The sequence below is a fragment of the Astatotilapia calliptera genome, chromosome 16 (genome assembly GCF_964374335.1).
Source record: "Astatotilapia calliptera chromosome 16, fAstCal68.1, whole genome shotgun sequence".
NCBI lineage: Eukaryota > Metazoa > Chordata > Actinopteri > Cichliformes > Cichlidae > Astatotilapia > Astatotilapia calliptera.
This window is the reverse complement of record NC_137437.1, coordinates 4,535,004-4,554,583: the sequence shown is the minus strand read 5'-3', so window position 1 is coordinate 4,554,583 and position 19,580 is coordinate 4,535,004. Positions and strand designations below refer to the sequence as shown.

Below are 19,580 nucleotides of genomic sequence, written 5' to 3'. Positions count from 1 at the left end.
AACAGGTCTCAACATGCTATTAAGACTGCGTGACTGAGGCCTAACAACACAACCTAATGTTGATTAGACTATAAATAGTTATAGAAATGCTGATTGGTTGATAAGCTGGCTTTAGGAGGAAAGGAAAGATCTCAGGAGCTCAGCATGAAGAGGAAGAAGCATCAGAATCAGAATCAGAATGGGGTTTATTGCCAAATGTTGAGCAGGTTTACAACATTAGGAAATTGCTGCGGTGCTTCAGTGCAAACATGCTGTCATAAATAGCACTTAAATAGACATGGAAAAAAATAAAAGTAGGGATAAGAATTAAAAGTGCTACGTGGAAAGATATGTGCATGAGATATACATGAGATATATACATGAGAATAAGAATTAAGAGTGCTACGTTGAAAGATATATACATGAGTGCAGGTGGTGATCAGTGCCAAACATAGAATGATGCAGTGACACAGCGTAGGGTCATGTGTTAGTGGCGGGTACAGTCATATGGTTATTGTTCATGTGTCCAACAGCAGAGGGGAAGAAACTGTTCTTATGGCGAGAGGTTCTGGTGCGAATGGACCGGAGCCTCCTGCCTGAGGGGAGCAGGTCAAACAGACTGTGTCCAGGGTGAGAAGGGTCAGCTGAGATCCGGGCTGCACGCCGCAGTGTCCTGGAGGTGTACAGGTCCTGCAGAGATGGGAGTCTGCAGCCAATCACCTTCTCAGCAGAGCGCACAACACGCTGCAGTCTCTGTTTGTCCCTGATAGTGGCTCCAGCGTACCACACGGTGATGGAGGAGGTGAGGATGGACTCGATGATTGCAGTGTAGAACTGCATCATCGTCCGTGTTGGCAGGTTGAATTTCTTCAGCTGCCTCAGGAAGTACATCCTCTGCTGGGCTTTCTTGATGACGGAGGTGATGGTGGGCTCCCACTTCAGGTCCTGGGTGATGGTGGTACCCAGGAAGCGGAATGAGTCCACAGAGGTGATGGGGGTGTCAGTCAGGATGATGGGGGGGAGTGGGGCTGTGTGCTTCCTGAAGTCCACAATAATCTCCACTGTCTTCTGGGCATTCAGCACCAGGTTGTTGTGGCTGCACCAGGACACCAGACGTTCATGAAAGCTAACCACACTGTAACAGTTCCACACGGTTTGTGTGTCACTTCACTTCAGAGAAGTGTTTGTCTATTAAGACCACTGTCTTCTCCACAGTAGGGGCTACCCTAAAGGACCAGCAACAAAACAATCATAAGTAGCCACATTACTGCTGCCACATATTTTTGACACTGCCCCAAGGAGACAGTACACAGCTGGAACATGAAAAAGGTGCTCTGCAAAGCTCTGTGTAGCATCTAAGGATGCTCCAGATGGATTTCTCTGCTGCAAGTTTCCTTCATTACATTTTGCTGATAGCTAAACTATAGCGTTACTTCAGCTGGACTCCTTTTTCCTTTTATTTCAGTATTTTACTAAAAATTTATTTCATTTTTGCATTTCTTGTGTCACTCTGTCAGATAGAGCTCCTCTCTGGGAGTTAATGTATGCTGGATGAGTCCAATGGACACTGCCAGGTTGAAATTATTCCTTTTGCTAATGAGCTGGGCCAACGATCAGACGAACTCTAATGCCTTTACTTAAACTCTGCTATTGTAGCAGGAATGTCCTGAGTGACTTTTGAAGCAGCCACCTCAGGGTGCAATTCCTACTCTGACAGAACATAAGAAAGATCATGAAAGTGATGAATCTTTTTAGAAAGTGTAGGTGACATCCACATTCTCCTTGTGACATCTCTTACTACCGCTGTCTTCGGGGGAATTGGCTAATCAGTGTTACAGAGAACGGAGTCAAGACAAAGAGCTCAGGAACTTTCATCCCGCTGGATAGTCACGCCAGATTTAATCCTTGGTGTCGCAATTGAATTGTGCTTTTGCAGAAAGTGCCAATTAAATCATGACGAGTGAGACCCAGGAACAAAGCACTTAAGCAAATTGAATGAATGTTCCCCAGTCAGAATGAGCTGTCTTTGTGTGTTTGTATTTTTATTTGCAGGAAGTCAGAATAAGAGCACTGATTAGGCAGTTATAGCTAAAAGGCTTTTTTTTTTAACTATAGCATTAAAGAATGTTATATACAAGAATAATGCTAAAAGCAGCAGGGAATAATTATAGAGAAGTTGTTGTTGCTAATATTTTTCTTTCATAGAAATGGAGGCTGGACACCCTGGTCGTCATGGGGACAGTGTAGCACAACCTGCGGTACAGGCTTCGAGCTGCGCCAGCGTTCTTGTAACAACCCCTCACCTCGCCACGGTGGCCGTGTGTGTGTCGGGCCTAGCAGGGATGAAAGGTACCTCTCTCTTTGTTTCTCAGCGACAACAGTTCATGCTCCTCATTACTCGTGATTTACAAGGCTTTACGCAGCCAGGTGCCAGGGTACATCAGTGGACTCTTAAGTCCTCGCTGTGATCAGGCATTTGCTCTCCTCATGGCCCAGCTTTGGAACAGCGTTGAAGTTAGAATTTGGTTGTATTCATTGACTTGCCTTATCAGACTTTTATACGTATGCCAATGAATAGAGGTGAGCAGATTGATCCAAAAATTGATAGTATCAACTCAATCGCTGGCATCGGATTGATTCTAGCACAATAGGATCGATACTTTGTTTCTATCCTCGAAGGTCAGTATTTTTTGCCCAATGAATTGTGTTAAATTTTTATTTTTTCAAAATGAAAAAATAAACCTCAAACATGTACCATGAAAAATGTATTGTGCCGACTGTCACAATGTGTTATTATAGCCTATAGCACATTTAAACAACAGAAGTTGACTCAAAGTGCTTTAGAGACTGGAACATTCACATTCCAGGTCTGGAGAAAACCCAGTTCCAAAATACATGAAGCTGAGAGATGTTTTCTGTTGTGTTAACTAATTTCTGTGGTAAAATTCACAGTGATTTAACAGCCATTAAATGATGTTTAGAGTTTTCAAATTGTTTTCATCATATAAACCACGACATACTGCACTCCACAACAGAAGCTCCTTCATAGGTTAAAAGTATAGATATTAATGTCGTGAAAAAAAATGCTGAATTTCAGTTTTCTGTCTTTTGAGTGCAAAAGTGTAGTCTCTAAGTCTGTAGTTCTGACTTGAATTTTAGTCACTTCCACACCTCATCCTGCTGTCGCTGCCATCTTCACAGGTTCTGCAATGAAGGGGTGTCCTGTCCCCAGCCTATCTTCTGGACCCCGTGGGGCTCCTGGACAAAGTGCAGCACCGAGTGCGGTGGAGGTGTCCACTCCAGGGTCCGCACTTGCGAGAATGGCAACAGCTGCCCAGGATGTGCATTGGTAGGAAACGCACGCACTCACATAAATATCTGCTCACATAACACAAAACAATAATGGAACCAATAATTTAAAAACTACATTTTATACAGCTGCACAATCTGATATTTTTAAGAGAGCAGTGGAATAAATCAGGGGTGTCAAACATAAGGCCCAGGGCCTACAATCGATTCAGCAAAGACTCCAGTCAAGCCCGCTGGACGGCTTTAGGAATGTGCACAGATTTCAAACTTTTAACGTATTTTCAAAGGTTTTACAGCTTTTACTATTGAAAAAGAACCCGTTCACATTCCTGTTTTTTCACTATGTATCTGCTATATAAATGTATGATTTTTTTTTGTTTTTACAGTGGTTTATGAGTTATTAAATGTTATACATTAATGAAAACTTTCTGTGGAATAACATTATTATAGAGGTAGGGCAAGGCAAGTCCTCCTAACTGGGAAGAAAACCAGTTTGTCTTCCCTTTTTATTCACAAAAGAAATCAGTAACATTCCTGATTTTCCTTATTTTGTGTGAAAAATAAAAGGTAATTGTTCCATCTCCACAGTTTTTTGGGAAGCACCTGCAGTTTAGTTTTCACAGAAAGAAGAGGAACAATTTTCATTTCTGTGTCAGTTTTTCAGTGCACCCATGCACACAGTGTAATGTGTGTTTTGTTTTTATAACCTTTTTTAGCTTCAGTCTGTACAGGCAGAAACAATGGAAGAAACAAACCCCACCAAACTCATAGCTTCTGCCGCCTTCTTTCTCAGGAGTACAAGGCCTGTAACCTGGAGGCTTGTCCAGAGGTGAAGAGGAACACACCTTGGACACCCTGGATGCCCGTCAATGTCACTCAGGGAGGAGCTCGTCAAGAGCAGAGGATGCGCTACATGTGCAGGGCCCACCTGTCTGATCCTCACGAGCTGCAGATTGGACGGAAGAAGGTGGAGACGCGCTTCTGTCCTAACGATGGCACAGTGGCCTGTGAGACAGATAGTAAGTTAACCATTGTTGTCTCTAGAGTTTTATTGTCACATTTTACAGTACTGTCACCTTGGGTTCAGAGGAAAACCTAGCATCAAATAAAATTCACATACTGGCAATGATATCTAAGTAGCTCCACAACTCAGTTTTAAATGCAGACATTTTTAAGAGTGACTATTGCTGTTTTCCTTCAGCGCTGGCACTGAGGAACAACCCTTTTCCCAGCTCGGGGCTTGTGGTTTGTCACATAACTTTTATAGCTTAAATTAACTGCTTTTGCTTTTACTATTTGTAGCTGTTCTGCAACAAGTTAAAACACCATCAGATCTTAAACTGATTAATTGTTGAATTGATAGCATTCGTTTTTATACTGGATCATTGCCATGTAAGCCTTTGCTGCCATTCTGTGGTTTGTTGACATGTCCATAGTACTTTGCCATCTATCTTATTTTCATGATAATGTTTGACTGGGAAATGGACTTAACTATTTCTTACTTTCTTAAAGATTAAACATGGAAACAGCTATGTCTTCCAAAATAATGTGAAACAGTGACCATGTAAATATAACATCTATGAGCTCTTATCAGATAATGGGTTTACCATCACGGACCAATTGCAGGGCATTCAACATGCAGTTTTACTGTATGCATTTTGCAGCAGATTTTCTTCTAGTAGCTCCAATCGTGTAACAACAGTCAAGTAAATGATTTTTTTTGTGCTCTCTGCACAAAACTTAACAATATATTCCCACTGAGGATTTGACCCCTTCACAACCTGGGCTTCTATTGAGTACCACTACTCAGTAATCTGTCCACGAATGGCACACAAATCTACCTTTAGTGCTTTGTTCCAGTGTGTACTCCAATCTGTCGATTACGCTCGCTGATGTTGCTTGCTACAGGATAGAGCCTTTGCTCACCGAGCTCTCCTCCTTTGAAATAGGCTGCCTTTGCAGGTTTGGGAGGTGGGCTCTCACATTATCAAGTGTAGGCTCAAAATCCATCTCTTTTCTATATACCACAATCTCTCCTCCTTTGCTGCCGCTGGGATGCCTTCAAAGGGCTGTTACGTGACAACTAGCGATCCACGCTTATATAACTTAACTGAACATAACACGGTTATCTATTACTCTGTTATTTATTTGTGTGTCATCTGTTTCTGTGTAATGATGTCCATGTGTTGTAATCATATATTGTGCACTGTAAGCTCTGTAGTGGTGCAGCACTATAAAAACAAATGCTCCGATCTCCACCTTTAGGTTCAGCTGCCTGAACAAATCAATGTTCTCTATAGATTAACCAGTAAAAACGTCAATGAAAATAGACATCCCTGCTCCTGCCTTCTCTCTTATCTGTGCTAAGGCCCTCACACAAGCTCAGGCATACACACTAAAGTAAGTCAATGCTGACTTTTGGATTTAAAACCTGCTCTCCCAGGTAAAAATGCTCTACTTAACCCATTGCACCGTGACATCCAGCTTTCTATGCTGACTTCTGTTCATTTTTATGCTACTTTAAATATTTTACGAGATCTGATCTCAAACTAAATGTGATTGGCCTGTTACTCTTGTTAGAGCCTCTAAAGCATGAAAATACGAGTCCAAAGGAGGTGCAGGACACTAGTCCCCTCTCAAATCACATGATTAACAGTATCCTGACAGGTTTTTATATAGTTTTTCAACCTATAACACTGAAAGCATGTTGCTTTTTTCAGCTCTCTCTGATATTTAAAAAGAGACAACAGAAAAGAAAATGTGCAGATAATCAAAAGCCAAATTTCAGTGTTGTTTATATATTTAATAGTTTTTCAAATTCCAGTAGGATAGCAATTTCTGTCTATATTTGGATCTTTGTTTATGTGTACACACATAGTACTGTAGTTCAGACAAATTGGCCTACTTCTCTGTGAACAAGTGAGAAGGCAGCAGCATGCAAAGATTTCTCCCAGGAGAGTTGTGACATGCTGAAACAGCCCTCCTGTTAGCTCCCCTACATGCTGTTAGTGACGGAGTCACAGTCCTGTGCTCCCACATACACACCGTCACACAGAGAGTTGCACAGGGCCACAGTCCACTGCTCCCCACTGGTGGCTTTTTAATGCCCCCTTCCCTAAATTGATTACCTGTCTCTCCGTGTCAGCCTCCTGGGGGGGCCGCATCGACTCTGACAAACTGATGAAACACTGACAGCAGGAAATCGCAGGATGCATGAGAGACACAGACCGAGTCTGAAAGGAAAAGAGAAAGAAATATGCCTCCTGGCAAAGTCATGTACACAATGTTTGACTTTCAGTCAAAGACTTTTCATGCTTCGTGTGTCTGGTGAAATTCTTTAAGATCTCAATCTAACAGCGCAGCAGAAATTTCTTTAAACTGGAACTTCATTTCCATTTTCTTACCCCTATTTTTCTTCTCTCTTTAGCCCTTGTCGAGGAACTCCTCAAGACTCCAGTGGTGAGAGTATCGGGCACAGGCTGGTCATCATGGGAGACCTGGTCAAGCTGCTCACACAGTTGCGCAAAAGGTTATCGCACCCGTCGGCGAACCTGCTCTGGCCCAGAGGGGAAGAGTGCCCCTGTGGCCTGCCGTGGCTCACCTGTGGAGTATCAGGACTGTAATGTCCAGGCATGTCCAGGTCAGTGAAGATACACTACAAACCCTGTTACGTTTTGCTCACACATTGCCTTCACAATTTGTGGTCCTGAGCAATAGTTCTGCAGGCTTACTGAAGGCCTTTCAAAGGTTTTGGACTTTAGCTGCTTCATATATTACACATGACACATCCTCAAATATGTCGTGTAGCATCCCAGCAGGTGTTCCAGTACAACCTGATTGCAGGTAATCACAAACTGAAGATAAACCGAGGATGGATAAAGGCGGTTGGTGTCCTGTTGCTAACCTCTTCAGTATATCGTGGGTCGATAATCGACACACATCCACACTTTCACACTCGGAGAAAAAGATGGAAAAAGAACGAGAGAGGGAGGGAGGTCAGTGGGGGTACTAAAATACTGCTGAGTGGATCATTAGCTTCATTTGCTAATGGTTACCAGCAGCTTCAGCAGTGCAGGAGGCACTATTGGACAAATGAAGTTATCTATTTCAAAGTCCTCATCAAACCATAATCAGCTGACCTAGAACTCTTCTGCTGCATTGACAGGCTACACTTATTAAACAGAATGAGGACACACACACACACACACACACACACACACACACACAATAAGCACTCTTGAATAAAGTTCTGAACTCAGCTTTAAGGGTGTCGACTTAAATATTCATGAGTGGTACCTTGTGAATTAATGATTTATTATATGTTGGTGCAGTGCTGATCAAATTCCTGTTGTGTATTTGAATGTCAGTTGTTGAATCCAAATACAATCCTTCTCGGTTAACTTTGCATCTGACACATGTAACCTAAGGAAGCCTGGGACAGGCAGCCTTGGTTACTTCGCACTGGGAAGCAGCCGGTGAGCGAGCCTTTTTGCCATTACTGTCACGTTTACAGCCGGTCTCACCACACGTGTCCCTGGCAGACACACAGGTGAGAAGGACAAGGCCAGTGACAAAAGAGAGAATGAGTGCGAAATAGTAATTGATGATGAAATTAGAGAGAGGGATGGAGGCAATATAGATCTCTGAGGTGATTAAAATGAATAGGGTGTTAGTGTGTGCACTGGAAACACAAGTGTGTGTGTTTCCATCCAGTGAGTAGATTTTTAATTCAGATATGAGTTTTATATGATTGTTATAAGTTCATTTTGCATAAAACAATAAACATTTTGCGTTTCTAGGATTAAAATAATCATCAAATATATTTTCAGTGTTGGAAGCTTTTACAGGAGGCCTATTGTGCTCCTCTCCAGCTGGTCTACTAAAGTAGTTCTGCATGAGCAACTGTTCAGAATAGTCCTTATTTATCTTACTTGGGCTTCGGTGCAGTCATTCAGTTCACTCCCTCCCGTTTCATTCACTTTAAGTCAGCTTCCTTCTGACTGGCTCTCTCCCAAACAAGATTTAACAGCAGGTAGTTAAGGCTTCTAAGGTGATCATATTAGATTCAGGTTAAAACAAAGATATAGATAGATAACACACAGGCATAATACAGCAGCATCATGATGCAGCAAATGATAATTAAGAATTTATACAGCGTCATGTTGGATATCAAAAACTAAAATTTGCTCATCTAGGTGATGGCTGTTTTTATACAACGAAAGGGGGTGGGGGATTGGAGCTAGCTGTCATAGGGCAAGAGGTGGAGTCCACCCTGGACAGCTTGCCTTTTCATCCATCTCTCATCCATTCCTTACCAAATTTAGAAAAAAGGAAGATCATGTCCAAACCATTTAAAAATCCAGAACAAGTCTTAAGCCCTCATCGCATTTAAAGTGATTTGTTTTGTAGCTGATGTTTGGTCATTAGTAGACACTGCTGCTGTGATAACTCAAGAATGGGCTGACGTAGGATTTTCAAATTAATACCTCCATGCATCTATCGATGAGCTAATAAAAATATCGGATGAGTTTGAATGTCTGTGACCTTGAACTCAATGTCAGAGGTTAGAGGTCAAGTTTTCTGAAAATATTTTGAATGTAATAACTCACACTCAAGAAGAAAGTCACCTATAATTTTGAAATTTGCATCTTAAAGGCGACTGACGCCCTGTTTGGTCTTTCACCTGACGTTTCCGGGTTAATTGGCATTCCATACTCATCCCATCAAAGTTTTAAATCAACACACTGATTAGATCAAATGGAAAAAGTCAGTTATCAAAGCAAGTCTTAAGTGTTTAAAATTGACATATCAGCTTGATCTCAACTTTCGTAATCAAGTCTTTGATTAACAGAGTGACCAGACGTGGCATAATTATTTTTGTTTGTTTGTTTCAAAGTTTTCACTCTGACTCACGTCAGTGTCTTGTCTTGGGAGCCGGGCAAACACATGGTTGACTTCATATGTCTGAATGTAAATGAACACAGCAAGTCAACCACGCAGGGGCACAGGCAGACAGGTGGGACGAGTCAGAAAAACTGTAAACTGCCAGTCAGGAAGTCAGTGAGTTGTTCACTAACTCACTGAGTCAGACGCTCAACCAGTCAGCCGGGTAAAGAGCCAGTTAGTCAGGCAGAGCAGGGACTGGCTGTGAGAGTTAGTCAGAGTTAAGTGCTCACAGCCTGCCTTACTCGGTGTCACACTAATCCACTCAGCTAATGGAATTTTCTGCAGCACTGTGATGTTACCTGGCAACACTGCTCTTCCCCATCAGTCAGCCAGACAGACATCAGCCAGTCAACCAGCCATTCAGTTAGTCAGTCACCCTCTTCTGATTAGATCAAATGAAACATTAACGGCACCTATGGGGAGAATAAATCAATATAATGCAGGACACAGTAATGACAAAGTAGGCTATGATGTGATCAGGAAGACAGCAGAGCACAGGCACAGACTGTGTGTGCAAGAGTAGTTCAAAGTAAGACAGAAATGAATGATAGATGCCTGTAATATGAAAAAGAAACACAAACATAAGCCATCATGGACAAATTGTGTTTGTTGGAGCACCATTTCTTTTTCTTTTTTCTCTATTTGTTAGTCTTCCTGAGCCCATCTCCACCAGCTGGGCTCTAATAGGTAGGGTAAATGCTCTGTTTGGCTTTGCTATATTTAGCAATAACATTTGCACAAGGTTTAAATGCCCAAAAAGAATATGCAGTTGGTGCAACAAGCAACTTTACATCGGGGTTAAAACATTTTGTTTTTTCATATAGCCTGGGGTTACATCAGGCAGGTGCAATTGAAAGGTGCAAGTGATACATCCCTAGTATAATCCTAGGAGAAGACACAAATCCCTTTGGAGTTGCGTCAGGAAGGGCATCTGGTAGAGGGAAAAAAAGCTGCCAAATCAAATATGTGGACCTACCTGCTGTGACAGCCCCTTGTGAATAAGGGAGCAGCTGAACATAGCCTCTGACAAAAAGCCCAGATCTTTCTGAGTCATCAAAACCGCACTGCAACACTTTAAACACCAGCTTTTAAAATCAGATAACTTGTAACTGAATTCTGTTTTTAAGTCTCAAGTCCATAGCTGTTGAAAGCACACACACTAATGTCACTTTAAAAACATCAATCAATGCTAACCAGAGTAATATACAATGGGAAAATGCTAAACTTAATATTCATTTGCAAAGTTGCATATCAACCTCTTTGTCTCTTGTAAAGGATTCAATGTCAGCTGGTCACGCATCGCAGTCCTAACTATCGCTGTAGGAGGATGTGATATCTGATCCCTTCTTGGCGTCGTTAATTAGATGTCCGTGGTGTTCAGACTGAGCTAAATTAATCCCAGTATGCCTTCAGAAAATGTCATTACTGGTGCAGTGTGCATCTACAGCCAGCACATTATCATATCAGTCAGAGCGGTATGTGATTATGTGACACGTTCCTTTATGTGCCTTACAGTGAACGGTGCCTGGTCCTGCTGGTCGTCCTGGTCTCAGTGCTCAGTGGGTTGCGGTGGCGGGCACTACCAGCGGACACGCTCCTGTAACAGCCCCGCGCCTTCCAATGGTGGAGACATTTGCATAGGACTACACACCGAGGAAGCCCTATGCAACACACACCCTTGCGATGGTAAGGTCACATAGAAATTCAAAGTCTTGTTCTGCCGTGTCACCACTGCTCAGGTGCTTTTATCACACCTTCGGGCAGGCAATCATCTCCCACACCGTGTAATTTCTGTGTCGTCCCCTTTGCTAAATTGCTTCTTTCATCTTTTCCTAATGAATAAACCAGGTCTTAGATATGTGAGAAGATAAACAGAAAACAACCCATCCTCCCACCGTGCCATTTCCTGCTGTGCTGCTGGAACTCGCAGTACCATGGCAACCCCTCCAGAAAGCTTTGAAAAGAGATCCACTGATGTTGTGGTACATATGGATATCTTATTTAATCAATCTGAGGTTTTGAATGCCCAGGTGTAGACAGTATGTGTGTAATATTACTTAAAAAGCTTTATGAGATGGATTTTACAGAACCAACATATTTTCTTCGCTATTCTCTGTGGATTTTAGCCATGTTGTATTATTTGGCCAGATTTCAGGAGGCTCATTATTGATAGTTCTGCTGCCACTGGTCTCGTTTCGATCATAAACCATCCTCAAGCATGCCTGACAAAGGCCCATGCACCTCTCCTGGCTTTTCTTTCACACAGCTTCACTTTGCTACACACCTGAATACAAGCAGTGCATTAGAAAAGAACATTGCTTCTGCTCACTGTGGAGATGAATGGAATTATGTTTGTGCTGCTTCCAGCTGAAAGATTACACATTGGTCCTTCTCCAGAGAGCAAAATACTAAATATGAATCTGATAGAACGGGGTTAGAGCAGGAAAGGGAGAGCTGCAGGAGGAGGGTCATTTATTTTGGAGGGTTGCTGAATTCATCTTCTTTAATGTTATTTGTCTGATAAGGTCTTATGTTTTAATGTGTGTTTTGTTACCTTTTGATAAGATAGGCCAGTTGTGAATAGATAACACTCTATCGTGAATTTGTCAATGTGGGGTGTAGATAGATATAGCCATCACAGCATCATCCATTGGTTAGCGGACGTTGCATGTTGAAACATTAGCATTTTGGCCATGTTGTTTTCAAAGGCCAAAGTTAGTTGCCTTATTTAGACCAGCAGGTGGATTCCTAAGTGATCATCTGAGGCTGGCAAGTTTCCTTAGCAAACTGCATCCATAAACTGTATCCTTACAATGCACACATACAGGCATCTGCTGCCTTGTGCTAAGTAATATATCTTGAACAGTCTGTAATTCACAGATTTATTTATTACTTCTTTTTTCCTCTTTCTTTTTTTTTGCAAAAGACATGTTAAATATTTGCAGTTCAGTGAATTTAATTAGTGGTGGTGCGAGCTGTAGCGGAGAGTTGCCAGCTACAGCTGCTTGCTTTGTTTCACCTGCTAATAAAGGTTGAGTAAGTTGCAGTCATGCCCCTTACTTAACCTTTAACAAAGTCTTAGTGGCCATTGGAGGACCTGGCACTTTATTTCAGCTTCATAGAGGTTGTTTGTTTTTTCTGCAGGTGCAATGAAACCTTTGTTTTTGGCTGCTGAGTTCAAATATCAATTAACTTTCTCTAGACTGGAGCACTCCATCTTTAAATACTGTAGCAAGTACTTTCTCTTTCTTTATCAAGACTGAAGACAAAAAAAATATTAGGTGGACAAAACATACAAAACAAACATATCAATGAACCTGCAGAGTGTGAGCAGAGAATTAATACGGTAGCTGCAGAAAGGCCTCTTAAAGCACATAGTATTAGATAACACATTCATTTTAATGGAGAGATAGAATATCAACCAAAATGAAGAAAACCTACATTACATAAAAAAATCAAACAATTGAAAATTGATTTGCATGTCACAGTGAAATAAGTGCAACCCACCCATTCTGGCTTCTACAGGTTATAACTGATTGATAACAATTAAGAGCTGAAGTTTCGAGTTGCCAAGCAGTAACCAAGAAATATAAAGGAGATGTGTGCAAACCTGATGACAAGCTACAAGAAATGACTTACTGCTGTGCTTTCCTGCAAGTACTAAGCCACTTAATGACACACTATTGCATTCAATTTCTAACTTTTATGTAATGTGCTTTTTCTGGATGTTTGGTTTATGTTATTTCTCTTTTTAAAATGATTGTAAGTTTGCTCAAAAAATGAACAAAGTCAACAGGAGATCAAATAATTACTTCTCTCAATGTATTTAATAAAAGTGATACAGTGTTTATCTAGCATTCATGACTAATGCTGGGCAGACACTGTGCGATTTTTTTTTTTTTTCCAGAGCTCCTGCTCAAACTGCACGATTGACTCGCAGGGGTTAGAAGTTCGCAGGTCACGATGCAGGTCTCACACTATACGACCAGATGCTCTGATGCGACCTGAGTGCTCACACTGTGCGTCCATAAAATGAAGGTTATAACAGAAATAATGTTGCTTGCTCTCCCTCTGGCTTTCACTCACACAGACACACCACCACCATCAACTTTGCTAAATTGCTAATGAAAAACATGGTCAGGCAGCTGTGATTGAGCAGTAATGTAGATCCAACTATTTTCACGGTTGTTGTGGTCGTGATAATTTTGTGAGGCCAAATCGAAAAGGCTCGGATGAGCTTTCCAAAGTTCTACAAGTTGTGCCTCCATCGCTTGTGTCCAGATCACACGCTGCACTGCCGTGCTGCGCCGTCTTTTTCGCTGACATTTGTGTTTGTGCGTGCGCAGTGTGACAAACTGCGGTGACACCCTCACGACCAAGCGATTGATGATCGGGAGCTGGTCGTGAGGTGTTAATCGCGTCTCGTTACCCCACGTATACTACACGACGCACGACGCACGATGAAGGCCAAAATCGGGCCGATCGCCAAAACGGTCGCACGACTCAAAAATCGGCTCAAAATGGGCCAAAAATCACACAGTGTCTGTCCAGGATAAGATGGTGAGTATGGTATAGCTTCCAGACAACAATTGGTGCACTACGTTAAGTCTCTTAACTTTAAACTGACCTTACAGAGCAAAAAGAAAGTGGAATATAAAACAGTTCATGCTGCACCTTTGTTTCAGATCTGTGGCCTCGTGTAAAATTCAGATGTTCTGCCAAACTTTGTGGATTACGCAGACTTATGTCCAGTTTCATTGCTAAGGTTAAAACATCTAAGAGGCGGGAATCCTAAATACCTGGACAAATAAAACAATCTAGCTATGACTACAGGTAAGTTTTATGTATTTAGTTTAAGAACATATCTATACCTTAAAAGTTAAAATAACAGAAACACAAGGGAAGAAGACTTAAATAAGAACAAAAAAAAGTTTGAGTATTCTTCTTTTCCCTTTTACTTTGAAGGTTAGCCTTGCTTTCCCCACATGTGATGATATGTGAGATGTATAAAAACAAGCCCCCCCCCTGTCTACTTCTACTCTGCTCCCACAAGGACATTGAAATATTCATGAGAGATCTGCCTGCTAATCCAGGAGGATGGGGGGAAAAGTCCACCTGCCGAACTCATAAGGTTTCATCCCGATTCTGATTCTAAGGTTTCATTTCAAACAGCCTTGTTTTGTCGCTAACGTGTGATTTGTCATCTGTTCTTTCTTTATTTTATTTTTTTATTTATTTATTTAGGACAGTGCATGTTAATGAACATAAATGTAAAAAAAAAAATTACATGAATGGAAACATACCAGATTATAGCCAAGGGCTAATTTCCATCTGTTGTCCTCAAGCATAAAAATAGACATAATAATTCATAAAATTTCATCATTCATTCATAATAAAAACTCCATCACCATCTGTTCCCAAAGAAAACATTAAAACTATACAACTCATACATGATCACACACTTGATTTTCCATAACCAGTTTAGTCTGCTGGCAAACAAAAACAGGCCCAGACAAATAGTCATTGTCTGGGATGCTCACGTGTATGTGTGAGTGTAGACAGATGTGTTATAGTGCAGATGACTTCTGTCAGATTTCAACAGCCGTTTCTTCTTAACAGTCACCTTCTTCAGATGCTTTTCCTTTTAAATCAGTCCGACTGTCATTCACACGGAGGGTAACGCTTACAGTCAGCCTCCTCGGTAATTACAGACAAAGAAAGGTAAATGACTTTCTGTCTTTTCCCCTCTTTGCCAAGATGCTAATCAGCCTCCTTTATCAGGTTAATGTTTTCCTGTTTGATGCGGACCAACAATCTCTGTTAACCAGTAGGCTGCCGGCAGTCTCTCTCGATCCCTATCTGTCTCCTCATCTGTTCGCTTATTGACAGGCGAACATCAGTCATCTATTGGGGTCTTCCTGGTGCTGCCGACCTCGCCGCATGTGTAATTAGAGGCAAGCTGGCTGTCAGTCACGAGGATATTTGATGCCTCTGTCGTAGGTCATTTGATTAAAGTCTCCACCAGTAATGGAGGACAGCAGGTAGGACTGTCAGGACAGAATACTAACGAGCAGCCCGCAGGCCTGATGCTGTTCTTTCCGACTCTACAGTGTGATCACACAGGTCGTCTGGGTGACAAAAATAAATGGGAATAAATGAAGCAATTAAAGCCGGTTGTAGTGATGCACGGTTATTGCACACATTTGAGCTGGTCAGTTTGTTTCATGTGTCTAGGTGGTTGTGCAGAACGAATGGAGCAGAGAGCAGAGCAGCTTGTTGGTGAGCGTCCGCCTGATAGGAAAGGTAAAAGAAGGCCTGTCCTTCTGCCTCCACTGAGGCTCTCTCTGCCAAAACTGCACACTTGAGAGCACGCTGAATAACAAACCAGCTTTTCATCAGGTTTTCATTTGTGGTAGCCTGTGCTCCCTCCACTCTGGTGCTTTTAAATACAGGGAGCGAAAGAGTGCAGCAAGTGCACGGTTCAAAGGGAGGCGTTGAAAGTTGGGCATTTTCTCTTTCCTCTTTGGTGGGAGTCTTTTGTTTACTGCTCGGTCGCCTGCTGCGGGGATACAGCACGAAAGCTTGGCTCGGGAGACAAACATCTCGGCTATGCACTAAACAAACTCTTCTGGTTTGCTCTTCCAATCCCGTTTACATCACAAACACTTTTGGTGTGTTTGGGGTCTTTTTCTTTTTCTTCTTTTTCTTTTTTTGGCTGTGCAGAAATGTGAAAGGTTCCCGCAGGTGGTGACAGCTTGGGTGGGCCCATTGCTTTCCAGGCCTGAGGGTGAGCTTGATGTGGCCTTGTGGTTGCTGGGGTTTTTATTTATTGCTCTTTTTTCCTGTGTTTAGGTGGCTGGATGGCCTGGTCGCTGTGGTCGGCCTGTGATGACTCAGGCCTGCAGATGAGGAGTCGTGTGTGTGGTGCTCAGGGCAACACCCCCTGTGTGGGGAACAGCACTCAGCGTAGAGACTGCAATGAAATACCCGGTGAGCTCTCAGATGCATACTGTAACCGTGAAGCGTCCTTCAACATTCTCATCAGAGCTCAGTGTTGGCCTCTCAAGAGCTCCTTGCGAGCATCCTTCCTTTTTCTCTGATTTTGAGGGAGCAGCCTGTATTTTATTTTGTGTCCTCGAATGTCACCAAACACGCTGCTTTTCACTTATTCCATCATGGCTTTAGCTTGCCTTTGTCACAAAAACTCCATGATGCTGTTTTATGGGAAGTTGTAAGCACACATTTTTGATGTGCAAAGCGAGGGTACACAAACAGCTAGCTGTTCTAGTGGCTCAGCCTTGTCTGTTTCTTGTTTTTCCAGATTTTGTACATTTTGTGTCATTTTAATGGAAACAAAACTGACTGACAACACAACTAATAGTTACCCCCAGGAGGCTGACAATATTTTCAGACACTTGGAGCATTTTGACGTGCTCTGAAAGCGTTGTCAGTGTGGGGAAAAAATGTAAGTCATAGTCAGAGGGCTTATTTGTATTCAATGACAAAATATCTAAGTGGCTCATGCTTGTACTTAAAAACGAACCTGTTGTAGGAAGTCATTTTTAAGCTGTGCTGGGATTTGTGAAACATGACTGGACCCATTGTGACAAACCCTTCTGTTAAATAAGGTAATCATTTAACAGAATATCAATATTTGGTGTCCTTGTATCAATACAATGCCCACCCCACACTCAAACCTGAAAGGTCTTCTACTGCAGCTTGATCTACTGGTACCAACAGGTGTGTGAAACAACTGGTAATATGGGCTACTCTTACTCATGTCTATGCAGTTATTAATGTTTTTTAGAGAAGACAAAAGTCATAATTTACAAACTGAGCAGATGGAATGGAAGTCGTGTAATTAGTTAGTTGATCAGTTGTGTGTGTGGTTGCAAATAGTGTCTCTCGAGCAGAAGGAAGGCTCCTCTCACATATATCGCTCTCCATCCTGTTTTGCGTTTGACTTTATCTCTAAAGTTTCTCCACTGCTTTGATGTTATTTTCGGGGTTTTGTTAAGTGCGCTGCTGTTATTCATCTGACATGCTTTCTTCTGTTGATAAAATGAGTTACCTCTCCAAGATGTGTAGTGTATGCATGCTAACTGTGTTACAGCCAAAAGCTTTTGCTTAGACATGACTGAAAGTCTCAGAATTGTTATGCTCATTTCCAACTACATACTTTTATTCTTGGACTGTTATTAGAATACCTTTGCATGGTTTACAGTCATGCTGATTTTTCCTATGTATACTTGGCCTCTGTGCTTTGGTGATCTACTACAGCAACAGTATACACATTTATGAGATAAAATAAGAAAAGCATACCACGTCCCCTTTTAGATAAATGATAATATTGGCACTCTGCCCTGCAACTGATCAGTTTATTATCTAACAATTCTCAACTACACAAACCAAAACCAGGGCTAACAATCTTCAGTATCACCATCATGTTAGTGCTTCGACATCAATTTGTGGGTTTACTCAAGCTTAATATGAGGCACAACTTCAGGATTTTATTTTGCCAAGATTTTTGATTTGCCAAATCTTCACTGGCAGCTCGCTCCAAAAGCCATAACTTGTTTGTTTGTCCAGGTTGTACGTACACAGAATCAGCATCATCACGGTCTTCATCCTAAAACAGATATCCATAAATAAAAGCACATATTGTTTGTGTCTTTGTAGTCGACATCCTCTTTGTGCACAAAACTCATTTGCTCATGTTGATTAACCATAATTAAGTCCATGTGAATGCAATAAGTTAGCAGCTGACCCAACTGGCCTCGGCACACCTTGTTTTGCTGATGCCGATTTCAGAAAGTTTCTCCTGAAATGATCTTTCATGGCCTGCCAGCATAGGCCTCTCCAGGCTAAGAATCCCTAATGAGTCCAGACGAAGGCGATTAATATTAATGGGTTGTCACAACAGCAAATCACATCTAATTTTATTGCAGATTTCAATGAGGCGAAGGATGGATTTGTTAAGGTCACTTGCACAAGGGAGGCAGCTGTGAAGAAGTTGAAAATTTAAAAGAAATTCAGTCCAATGAGGAACTGCAATATTTAACAACTGAAAGCCACAGGCCTTCCTGCTCCTCCTCTTCCTTTGAAGAAGCTCAATGAGAGTGGAGCTGGTAGAAAGGTCGTGCTGTACCTGTAAATGTTTGTCCTGCCCCTTAGTTTCTATCACAGCATCTAGACAGGTTCAGTTCAATGGGGCTGTTGCTTCTCGCTCAAGTCAATTTTCCTCTAGAAATTCTTGAAATACCCTGATTTTTAAAAGCAAAAAAATCTCCATGGACCGTTTGTGCATCATTGAGGAGACATTTAAATTTTTCATTTACCATCTTTTTTCAGCATGTGTCAACTCCCCTGATGTTGCAACCAGTTGTTGTTGTGTTCTGAAGGCTGTTACACCAGGGAATGCGTGTGTGTGTGTGTGTGTGTGTGCATGCATGTGTGTGTCTGACTGTGTGTTCCTCTCCTCTCTGCAGTCATTCTCCCTGCATCTGGTTTTGATAAGGACCAACACTGTGGAGGTAAGTGGATTAACAGCTGCCTCCGCTTCATCTCCCTGTGCATGTTCAGGGTTTTTCTTTCCCCCTGTATGTTTCCACAGATGTCTGTCCATGATGTGTGTTTTCATACATTATATTTGTATATATTTATATGTCCATTTCATATGTGTTATTATAGTCTGTTAGAATTCCTAACAGCCAGTCAGGAGGAGGAAGGACAACTCTTTCGTTTCATGTTTTTAATGGCCTCATACCTACTGATAGAAAAGTCCTACAGATGTTTTAACTGCACTGATAACAAAATACATCAGGAAAAGAACCCTGGACGGTCGTATTTCAGTCTTGCTTTATATTCTTATGAGCAACTTTAGTGGGTACACCTCAACTGGTCATTAACTTAAATATCTAATCAACCAACCACATGGCAGGAGCTCAGTGCATTTAGGAATGAAGACATAGTAAAGATGACCTTGTGAAGTATTTGATTGGGGAAAACAGTGATTTAAGTGATTTGGTTGCTGATGGATGGTCCGAGTATTTCCCTGCACAACTAACTAGTTCACCTGGGCCAACCTTTATATCCTGCAAGACCCAGGTGGCCTATGTTACCTGACGATCCTCCCATGCCAGCAAAACAGCAGACCGGGGCTTTAATAAGTGGGGGAGGGGCTTAACATCACCCTCCTTAAAAATCACGATTCCGCGTTGACACTGCAAATTATTCTGAAACGAGAAAACAAAAAAGCAACAATAGAAGGCAACATTAAAATGGCTTCCACACAACCTGGCCCACAAATGAGCTGACATCCACCCCCTTACTAAATCCAATTTTCC

At 41.9% G+C, this 19,580-nt stretch overlaps 1 protein-coding gene across 8 annotated transcripts in view; it reads left to right on the top strand.

The window, feature by feature from the left end:
- sema5ba (sema domain, seven thrombospondin repeats (type 1 and type 1-like), transmembrane domain (TM) and short cytoplasmic domain, (semaphorin) 5Ba) overlaps positions 1-19,580 on the top strand; it is a 192,874-nt gene that overhangs the window by 166,642 nt on the left and 6,652 nt on the right. For 4 of the 8 annotated variants that reach the window (XR_013902313.1, XM_080290784.1, XM_080290785.1 and 1 more), the window contains 8 exons: positions 2,185-2,328; positions 3,181-3,328; positions 4,082-4,307; positions 6,716-6,928; positions 10,750-10,920; positions 15,469-15,537; positions 16,087-16,224; positions 18,723-18,767. Coding sequence is in view for 7 of the 8 variants with exons in the window: in XM_080290784.1 (XP_080146910.1) it covers positions 2,185-2,328; positions 3,181-3,328; positions 4,082-4,307; positions 6,716-6,928; positions 10,750-10,920; positions 15,469-15,537; positions 16,087-16,224; positions 18,723-18,767 (1,154 nt within the window). In the remaining variant the exon portion in view is untranslated. Of the gene's footprint in view, positions 1-2,184; positions 2,329-3,180; positions 3,329-4,081; positions 4,308-6,715; positions 6,929-10,749; positions 10,921-11,082; positions 11,211-15,468; positions 15,538-16,086; positions 16,225-18,722; positions 18,768-19,580 lie in introns of those variants that run through there. The other 4 variants (XM_026144735.2, XM_080290787.1, XM_026144737.2 and 1 more) reach the window with 4 other exon arrangements.